General features: G+C 42.9%; 2 protein-coding genes across 2 annotated transcripts in view; one reads left to right on the forward strand and one right to left on the reverse strand.

Moving 5' to 3' along the window:
• Positions 1-1,092: 1,092 nt before the first annotated feature.
• Positions 1,093-10,918, forward strand: part of T265_02296 (hypothetical protein) — a gene marked incomplete at both ends in the record, with an annotated part of 13,180 nt that continues 3,354 nt past the window's right edge. The window contains 3 exons of the mRNA XM_009166500.1: positions 1,093-1,128; positions 5,110-5,391; positions 8,790-8,900. Coding sequence (XP_009164764.1) covers positions 1,114-1,128; positions 5,110-5,391; positions 8,790-8,900 — 408 coding nt within the window. The remainder of the gene's footprint in view (positions 1,129-5,109; positions 5,392-8,789; positions 8,901-10,918) is intronic.
• The window catches only part of T265_02295 (hypothetical protein), a gene marked incomplete at both ends in the record, with an annotated part of 12,028 nt that continues 4,502 nt past the window's right edge, over positions 3,393-10,918 (reverse strand). The window contains 2 exons of the mRNA XM_009166499.1: positions 3,393-3,447; positions 5,119-5,360. Of these exons, the coding sequence (XP_009164763.1) occupies positions 3,393-3,447; positions 5,119-5,360 (297 nt within the window). The remainder of the gene's footprint in view (positions 3,448-5,118; positions 5,361-10,918) is intronic.

Raw genomic sequence — 10,918 nt, forward strand, 5'->3', positions numbered from 1 at the left:
TTGCATTGATCCGTAACTCTTTGGCTTGCCGTGCATTATCCAAACGATCTGAAGTTGCCTCACCTTTTTTATTGAGCCCGGAGACACACACTGTTGGCATTAGCTTTGATCATTTTTCAATAATAAGCTGTCCCCCTTTGATGTGAACACAAGAGCATGACTGGGTAAGAACAGCACGTGTTCAAAAGGAGTGGTGTGAACAAATTAAGGATATCGATAAAAATTAGGTTAGTCGTAGTTCGATGCGAGATTTGTAGAATTTAGGTTGACGCTAGTCTTGTCTTAAAAGTCCTGAACCTGTCCTGGTGCACCAATTCCAGGGAGTCCACACTAATGGGGCAGCACGGAACTCGAATTTTGCCCTTATTAGAACTCATCGGCAACCCGTGCCGGACATCTGACATTCGAAGCGAGTGTCACCACCACTCAGCCGGCACATGCTGGACTCATCAAAATTATCACATCGAAACAGGCAAACTTATTCACGCTTGTGTATGCAGTAACAGTCAGGGAGGATTATGAAGGTTTTGGTCCCTGCTTGTTTTTTTTGGTTTGACCGGTCGAATAGCAATCACAAAAAATCTAATAACTGTTCAGAAAGATTACGACTGTACGCAATTCTGTGCTGTGTTTCCTAGGATCCAATTCATCATACATGACAGAATACCGGAAAATCGGTATTAGTCAGGTTGAAAATTTCACTGGTTAAAAGCCGTAAATTCTACTTGTGGAGAAGTTAACGACTGGGCATTCAACCATGTAATTCTCGCTTGCTATTTCGCTAGACAATATTCACGATGTTTTGTTGGGTGTCAAACGCCAGCATACCATCCCGACTGTAGACTGAAAATAAATACCTGTGGTGGTTTTAGGGATTTCTTGTCATCCATTGGTAAAAATGGCAGGCGGGTTGTTCATTCTTAAGTTCTCAAACTCCCATAAACCTGTCTACTAAACCATGAGCGAATGATCAGCTGACCATTGCTAATCGGTGATTGGCCAGTTTTTGACGCATTGCCATTTGACGTACCGCATCCGCCATTTTGTCATCTATAAAGACGTTTATCGGAGAACAATCCGATTGTTTTTGTCGCCTGTTTCTGTGTGAACAAGATGTCACAGTATAAAGTGAGTGCCTCAAATATACCTGTTGAAATTCTCATGTTGCATGCTATAGTCGCCCGTTGCAATTACGAAAGATCACTTCCGATAAATAATGCTAAATACCTAATGTGATAGACACCAACGCGATGTAGTAAACCATCTGAGCTTTGGAATTCTTTCGCAAAAAAGCTTTTCACTAAACTCAAAGGAAAAGGTGATCTAAATGCCTTTACCTTGTTTCCTCAGGGAACGAATACATGGTGCGAATCTACTACACTCTGAGGTTGTTAGTAGTGCAATTGGTGATACACATCTCCGAATACTGATCAGTAATGTTGTCTGTTGGAAGTGGGAATATGGCGGGAATGTTGTAAGGGATAGGTAGAAAGGGCAGATTTCACCATCATCAATCGAATACGGCATTCTGTTTGTGTGAATCACACCAGGAGATTTCAAAGCACGACTATCGGGGCGTGCAGGTCCGTCAAGTTTACTTTCCTGATTCACAAAGCTACTGGTTAGAATATTTTTTGGGAAGAAGGATTGCTGCTTGGTTCTTGGTCTGTTCGCCGAGCTTGGCAGTTGGATTGCAAACGTTTCATCACCAATCGAGGTGACATTGTCAGTGCAGGGTTGAGTGGGTGAATTCCTCCTCTTCTGCCTGTGATTATATAGCTTCTAAACAGTATCTGGTAGTTCTGGAAACGGTCGTCGTGTAGTTTGATTGGTCTCCTGTGAATCTCACGTGGTTTCAATCTCCTGTGTCTGGTTGGTTCGTTGGGTGCATTCAATTCGGCAGTTCTGTATGTGGTTGTCATGCTGTGATTCGGTCGTTTCCTTCTTGCTTTGTGGGGTGGGTTTTGCTCATTTGATTGGCCTTCTGTTTTTCGTGATTGTCTTCCTTTGACCCAATTAGTCCGTTGGTTGCCGTTAGGTTTCTTAGCTCCGAGTCCCGTGACCGTGTGGTTCTTTCGCTCGTAACGGCTGATAGACTGGGTCAATGTCGATGTGTTTATTGATCGATTTTTGTGTGGAGTACCACGCCTCGGCAAATTCTCGCTCCCGTTTTGTTCTTGCGTGAGCGAGTATTTGAACATTGTCCCAATTGAACGTGTGTCCTTCTCTGTCTTCGTGGATTGAGACGAGTGACATTGGGTCATGTCTTCTACTGGCAAGCTTGTGTTCGTGTATTCTCGTAGCAAGTTTTCTTCCCGTTTGGCCAACATAATGTTTATCGCAGTCGTTGCATTCAAGTTTGTAGACCACGTTTGTCTTCTTCAAAGTATTCAAACTTCCATTTGGTTTCGAGAGGGTTCTTCTCAACGTGTTTGTAGGCTTAAAGGCGATTGCACTTCCATGTTGCCGTAGGTGCCGTGCAGTCCTCTCCGCTATGATTCTGATATACGGCAGCGTAACCTTCCTCCGTATATGAGAAACTTGGCGATGACTGCACGACACCTACGGCAACATGGAAGTGCAGTCGCCTTTAAGCCTACAAACACGTTGAGAAGAACCCTCTCGAAACCAAATGGAAGTTTGAATACTTTGAAGAAGACAAACGTGGTCTACAAACTTGAATGCAACGACTGCGATAAACATTATGTTGGCCAAACGGGAAGAAAACTTGCTACGAGAATACACGAACACAAGCTTGCCAGTAGAAGACATGACCCAATGTCACTTGTCTCAATCCACGAAGACAGAGAAGGGCACACGTTCAATTGGGACAATGTTCGAATACTCGCTCACGCAAGAACAAAACGGGAGCGAGAATTTGCCGAGGCGTGATACTCCGCACAAAAATCGATCAATAAAAACATCGACGTTGACCCAGTCTATCAGCCGTTACGAGCGAAAGAACCACACGGTCACGGGACTCGAAGCTAAGAAACCTAACGGCAACCAACGGACTAATTGGGTCATGTATTTAACCATCATCGTTGCTGTCTCCACTCCCGAGCGTTCCATCGTCAAATAAGCATCAGTATTTGTAGACTCCAGCCTTCATGACAGTAACTACGATTTCCTGTCTTGATAGGTGGCAACATTTTTTCACGGATTTTGCCAGAGCGCAGTGCGTCATCTGACTTTCGTGTAGTCACAGTGTCGGACGGGGAGTGAGAAAGGCGATGAACCACTGCCAAACTCACCCACATGATCGTCATACTTGGGTCACCTGTTAGGAGCGCTTTGCTCACCTATCCGTTATGGGTGTTTGAGAGGGATGTGATCGGCCTAGACACGGACCCAACAAACAGCAGCGAAAATTTCCAACTCAACAATCTTGCTCACTCCATACCGGTCCAATCAAGGACTTGATGTCCGGGCAAATGCAGAGCGGAGCTGAAGAGCGAACTAAATCAACGCTGAAAATGTAGTTTACTGACTTAACTACCGCATAAGCATCAGGGTCATGCGCACGTGTGAAGTGGGTCACTGGGGTTGTGAGTAGCGTCTGTAGTGTACTGGCTCCGTAAAATGTCACATTTAGGTGTTTGCAAGGTTGGATGAAAAATAACTCCTTCCAGGGAGGTTAGGTTATAAAATGATGTTCCTCCAGAAGCTAACGACCGAGTAGTGGTCAGGCTGATGAAAACCTGTGATACGAAGTGGGAAAATAAGGACTTCGAATGAGACTCAAAACACCTGAGTTAAGTTCAGTTCCATTTTTCAACCACACGCCTACAAGGTGTTTGGATTAACATATATTTAGAGGCAAAGTCTGTACTGTTGCAGTGTACAGTTGTTTGATATACCTGGTTAAAGTTTAAATGCCGGTGGCAGTGTCAAACTGCTCTGTGCTACATTTGTCCATCTGCCATCATTCTGACCTCAGGGACGAATCCGACCAACGTTTGTTCGATCTTCTCTAATCACGGACACCACACAGCCAGGACCACGTCCTGTACATGTACAACAGTCATTGATCTATAACAAAAAACTTGATAGTTTTAAAGAACAAATTTTAGACCATTAGGTAACGAATTTTGGGAAGTGAACATTCGGTGAACCGAAATTCTTCACCTGTTAACGGATGATGGGCTGTTGTGAGTTTGAGGCCGAACGATGGAACACATGCATTTTACTCAATGGCTATATAGTCTATATGGTGCTTATTACATTTTTTTCGCTTCGTAACAGCCAATTCAATGTATGTTTGAGTAATTGAAGGTGGCAAAAAGAGAACAATATTGAATTTCATATCACCATGCGTGTGACATTTCTTCTTGCTGCCTTTTGATACTGGAACAAGTCACTTGGAGAACAAAACTCAAAGATCTTTGAGTTCATGTTTCATTCATATCCAGAAAGCTTTTTAATGGAGATTTCGTCCGGGTAATGAACAGCCCATGCTAAAGCAAGCATATGGTCAAAAGCTAAGAAGAATAGTGCTCTGGTTTTAGGGCCAAATCTGCATTGAAATCCTAAAATATCCTTACACTACAGATGGTAACCTTTATCTTTAAAAGAAGAACATCCTGTAACTCACATATAATTACTTCACAGCACGACTTGATCCACTGGAACCAATAGAAGACGCTACAAAACCTGTGGTATTAAACTGGCACAAGCCTTTCAACCATCGTCATCACCTCTATCGATTAACGTCACTGTCAGACAACTGAATTATTGGCGGTGGCCTTTATCAAAGATCAAATGACTCTCACTTAAACGTTATCAAGGTAGCTAGCCAAAGACTGCTCAATGTACTTTTCGCGTGAAGCTTGCACGTCCAACTCTGTGTCTACGACCACCCAGCTGATTTTAATTCTCTTGTTCTGAAGGCAATGTGATGAACGATCTTTGTAGGTTTGTATGCACGAATCAGGCTACAGTTCACAGGAAAGATTAGTGACATATAGTTGTATATGGTGTCAGCGCTGTTCTGTAGATCTTTGGAAGTGTTTGACTGATTTCAGTAGGAAAAACTGAAAAACTTCATAAAAACTGGTACGCTGCAACACAGCAACTGGCTCACCAAATTCATTTGCTCAACTATTCCAGCTAACTTACTTCAATTTGCGAGGACGAGCGGAGCCCATTCGTATGATTCTCATTGTCTCCGGCACGCCGTTCGAAGACTGTCGGATTGAAGTTTCCGACTGGCCATCTAAGAAATCCACTATTCCTGGAGGAAAACTACCCATTCTGGAAGTGACAACACCTTGCGGAAAGAAGACGATGATGACTGAGAGCATGGCGACTGCTCGGTACTTGGCTAAGCAGCACAATTTGATGGGGGAGACAGATGAAGACTACTATAAAATCGAAAAGACAATTGGAGAGGTGGGCAACATTTCTAATATGAAACCCCAGGTTTTGAGTAAATTGTTTAGCAAGACATGGGAGCCTTTTTAAAGTTATCTGTTCTGTTAATTGTTCTATTATTGTGTCCCTTGGTAAAACTGACGAAATGTTCTATACTCGACGAGTTATGTGCCTATATTGCACAGGTTAAGAGACCAGGTCAACTAGGAAACTTCCCTAAACCGTCAGCTTTCAACTTGATAGTGAGCATCATCCATCAAATTTCGCTGGAACGTTCGAGAGGTATTTAATTTCGGCAAATTTTCACTGGATAGTTAAAGGCACGTGGAGTGATTATACGCTTAAAGCGCAGAATCCAGTAGTGGTACATGGTAAGTTGGTGAAGAAAAATTGTTTCCCAAAAAACTACTTTGAGAGGAGGTTGCAGGCAGACGCCAAGACCAAACTACCCTTCCAACTTGATTGTAGATTCATCTATATCCATAGAACAACAAGGCAAGTGGGGCATCATAAACAAACATCCAGAGTTCTGAATCCCAGTTTGCGAATTCCGGCGCAACCCGACACACTGTCCACATTGACCATGTGATCAATTCAATAACCGTCAAGATAAAAATTGTACACTGAGAAGGCTCTGGTGATTCATCAATCTTGGTTTATACATTCACCGCAGCTTGTAACTAATGTGGATCAGCTTCGTAAACCGGAAAGTTCCATTTAGTCGTGTGACTTCAAGAATAAGTTATTTTCTTACTATTCGTACATACCTCTTTATGTGCAATTTAATATCAACTAAAGTAATTCTACTTCCGATCGATTTCAGTTCACTTGTTTGTCATCATCTGTTTTGGCTCTCCACCCTGACTGTTTTAATCAGCTAGATCAGCTCTTCCAGGTGATACGACTTACAGAATATTTGTCAATTCTTCCTTATAACGGTAGTCCTTCAGTGTGATCAGAATGTGCTTATGGGACGTATCGTATCTACTTGGATAATTAACTCAGCAGAAAAATAAACTCTCACGTCCCGGTGTACCGAACTCCGATTCTGCGTATACCCTTGTCTGTGTTCGAATGAAACGCTGAGCCAGCGTGTATACACTGCCGAGTGTGGAGTTTGGTGGGGAACTACCCATACACTGTTTTGTCTCAAAAATATTATTGCACCGGTGTCTGTCCCAAAAACTATTCACTCTGACTTTGTCATAGTGACATCAATTGTTTGGTAACTTTTCTCCTGTTCACATTGTAGTAAAGAACCAATCTCTGTTCAAAAGTAAACTAGTTTGTATGCCCAGATGCGATGGGTCGGGTGGGTCCAGCTTGCGCCTGTTGAGCAGTCCTAACACGCTTGCACTGCATGACAGATCCCGGCGCGACCAAGGGCACCGTTGATGAGGTTTAAGAAAAAATACGTCTATGTTCTGTGCTACTACACGTTTACTAAAAGAGGAAGGTGATTGTCCGCGCAATAATGGCAAGAACAAAATTTCCACAGAACCCGCAACTGCCTATAATTAAGGAGGGTTTCTTTGTTTGTCTTCGTGAAACATCACAAACCGGAGATGCAGTTAAATTCATTTGATTCTCCAGTTACAACCAATCCAGTTTGCTAGTTTATTTTTGGAAGGCTTTAACTTCGTTTGGCTGGGACGTTTCGCTTATGTTTTATAACAAAACTTAAGTAACTCGGGTTCAGTGGCACTAAATATGCTTCGAATCAGTGTGAAACGCACTCAGCAGACGAAATATCATTTGAGAATCCTCTTTTGTTTACACCACTGGCCATCCTGAAAATCCGACGAGTCAACTGATCCTTGATGACACACATTTGAAGTGTCCAACGTACTCCAAATTGATATGAATCAGTACTGACTTACGAATGATTTTACACTCGGAGACAGTGGTTAGCTAGAGATCCTAGCTATTATCCACCACCTTGAGTCAACTAGACTCTCCAATAACTTATGATAGGGCTCTCCACTAAAATTTGTTAGTTCTAGGCTTGTTTAAGGCAAGTGAAGGAAACCGGACAGTAAAACGTGAAACAAGTGGTGTTTTCGCGGAACGTGAGACCAAAAAGATTTGTAAAGCGGATAGAATGCTACATTGAAGAACGAAGAGCCAAGGTTCCGAGACATAACAAGCCGGGGCCTAGCTTCGCCTACTTTTTTAAGGTAGCTTTCAAAGGTGGATTTCAAAACCAATTAATTATCTTTTGTTTCAGATAGTTATTCAGAAGAAAAAGAATAGCCCTGCTAAGATTCACATGGTCTTCGTAAGACAGCATCGTGTGAGTTGATGGCAAACAGTGCTGTTATTCTCTTTCGTCATCGCGCATTACCCAGTACACAAACAAGACACATCCGAAGGAAATCATACTCCCATACGAGCCCTTTCTGTAACGTTTAGTTCAATCAAGCTCAATCTACGCAAACGGCCGCATGTAACGTATATATTATGCCAAAGCGGGGATAAACCGGTCTCCTAGTTGTCACATCTCGTGTGAAGCCTTTTATTCGACATCTTACTGTGACATGTTCACAAAATTTCTCATCATGGAAATTTTCAGAATGAGGACTACCACAGTTGGTGACTGCACAGGATTACTTGTTAGCTCCAAGTGGTCTGAATTTACGACAGCATATATATATATATCTTTGTACGTATATATATATATACATGGATGCATGTATAAACACACAGGTTCTCGGGTTCTTTGTTAAGATCCAAGCATCACAATATTACAAGGGTCACTCACAAGTAACTCTGAGAATTTTAGACAGAGGTGACGAGAATCAACCCAGAGCACATTGTTACTTGCGATAATAGGTTGTTTTTAGAACAGAATCTACCCGGAGTTAAATCGGCACTACCGTTTTAGTGAACCGGTTAGTCCCTCTTTCTGTCGCTTGGAGAGGTTTGTAGCCGTACCGGTTTACGCTTAATTAAGTACATATAATGAACTACTGAAGAAGTGTCACACGCAAACATTCCGTCGTATCGTCCTCCACGGCTCCGTTTCAAATAAGTTCAACTATTGATTTTACCAGTGTGACCGAAAGAAGTAGGTCAAACGATAAGAAAACTCCTGCTACACGACACTCTGCGCACCTACAATGTTTGCGCGAAAACGGTTGATGTGGGGCAACAAACACGTTAGATTTTGCTATTTTTATCGGTTCAGGTCATGATCAGTTGTTCTGCGAAAAGTACTTGGTGTTTTTTTAATTCACGATTCAAACTGACGTAAATCGGATCAACTGTGAGGGATATACGAGAAAATCAAAATAATTACTCCAAATGTTTAATCCGACCATCGCTCAGGCTACCACTCGAAGTAATTCAAGTCTACGAATACACTCAGAAGACAGAAAGTCTGACAAGTGCACAATACTTCCTTATTTGCATTTCAGTGCAGTGATCTTCACGATTTGGCCTACAAAATCGCCCGGGCACCGGATGCAGAAAAGCCCAAATTGATTGAAGAACTCAAAAAACCTGAGAACGCTCCACGCCTTCTGAATGTAAGCAGTTATTGTACTACTGAAGAAAAATGATGACTAACGAGAAGTTCGTTTTAGACCGATATTCATTAGGAGTTTTTTACTCCGGAAAAACTTATTGGATAATGAATAAAACTCGGCATTTCTCCCACACAGCAGTGAAGTTGGACCATGACAAGAGAGCTATCAAAATAGCTGGGATTACAAAACTATGTGAAATTTATATTTATTCCCGTTTCTGTTTGGACTAACTAGACAAAAGGTTCCGGTTTTGAAAAAAATGTCCGAATCTAGAGATTCCATTCTTCCAAAAAATGTCCGCTTGAAAGGAGCTTCTATAGACCATTCAGGATTGGCAAGCCACGCACGAATGAGGGTGGATGTCTACGAAGCTATTTGCACAAATTTTGCAGTCACTATGATGAATCCATCAGTCCATTGATTATCATCAGTTGAATGACGTAAGCAATATCTAAAATGTACAGACGGGCTTATGATGATTGTGATAATGATGATAGTGGTAGCAATAATGGTGACGATTCTACTGTTTGTGGTGACGATAGTGACGGGTGTGGAGATAGTAGGGAGGAAGAAGTGGAATACGAGAAGAAAACCAACAGTGGCGATGACAATAAAAAAGAAAGGAGGAAGATGATCGTGCTGATGCATCTGATGGCGATAATCATGAACACGATAAAGAAGAGGGCCGGGAGAGGGATTTGATGGCATGACGATGGCGCTGATGGCAGTTATGAGGATGATGATGCATTTATTCTATGACAGCTACTCTCGCATCTTCGCTACCTTCTACATCGCTATTATTCCTGCTTGAGGTAGCTCAGCGGTTAAGAGGCATACTCACCGACAAGACGGTTTGTGTTCCGAACTCAACCAGGATATGGTCGTTGGTTTGTTCACTGAGCTGGACAGTGTGATCGCGGACGTTCCATCACCAATCGAGGTGACATGATCAGTGCGTTGTTCGGGAGCGCAGTGGAGCGTAGTGACGAGTCGCTGGTTGTGCCCAACCACCAACCAACGACCATCTACGCCACGTAAGCTAACAACACTCCTCTCTACTCGACTACGATATCTTGACTAGCTCCTGGTAACCTGACATCAGCTAAGTCCTGGTGCTTCATCTGAGCTGCATGTCAGCTGCGCGACAAAAGGATATTAGTAGTTGTACTGTAATTCGACCAAACTTCAATGTGAAATTACAATAGATGACAAGCTAATAAGATTTAGGATAACTTCTGGCGTCATTCAAAAGCATGCAATGTTTGGAGACATCGATTCTATTATCCTTTTTTGACGACAGTGTGTTTTGTTTGCTGTTCTGTACGTTTCATAGACTGACGAGAGACAAGTGCATAGAATTCTGTTCCTTCCTTATATCAGGTCACACATCAATGATGGTCAGAATAAGATACATTCGAGGTATTAAGACCCGTTCTATATATTCATGAGAGAAGCAAAGAATCGATAGAGTACGACAGTACAAAGCTTATAGCTCCTGTAATAAACACCGCAAAATTATTTGATGTTCCCGTCACGAAGAGACTGGACCTTACCAAACACCGCAAATTATTTGATGTTCCCGTCACGAAGAGACTGGACCTTACCGTGGTGTGACGGTTTGCGCACCTCAGCGATCCATTGAGCCATAACGGAGAGTGTCCCGCGACACTCACAGAGTCTCTCATACCAGGTTGGTCAATGGTTAGAGGTCTGACGAACACAGTCTCCTGGCCCTCCAGGTTGGGGGTTGGAGCATGTGGCGACTTGTTCCGTAGAAATGGTAATGCATTTGCATTTCCCGCCAAAACCGCTGCCTTGCGGTTAGGCTTTTGAGCCAAAGGCTTTGGTTGAGGACCCTAATCGTCCTCCTCTCTAGGTGTGGGCGCCCTGGCAGTATCCCAGCCCTCGTACAACCATGACCTACACACCTAACAATATTCTCATGCCACATCGGCCGTCGCGTGGTGCCATCAGCCGGGTCGCCTTACTTGCTGCATACAGCAGGGCGGGTAAGCGAA

Source organism: Opisthorchis viverrini (genome assembly GCF_000715545.1).
Source record: "Opisthorchis viverrini unplaced genomic scaffold opera_v5_26, whole genome shotgun sequence".
Classification (NCBI taxonomy): Eukaryota; Metazoa; Platyhelminthes; class Trematoda; order Opisthorchiida; family Opisthorchiidae; genus Opisthorchis; species Opisthorchis viverrini.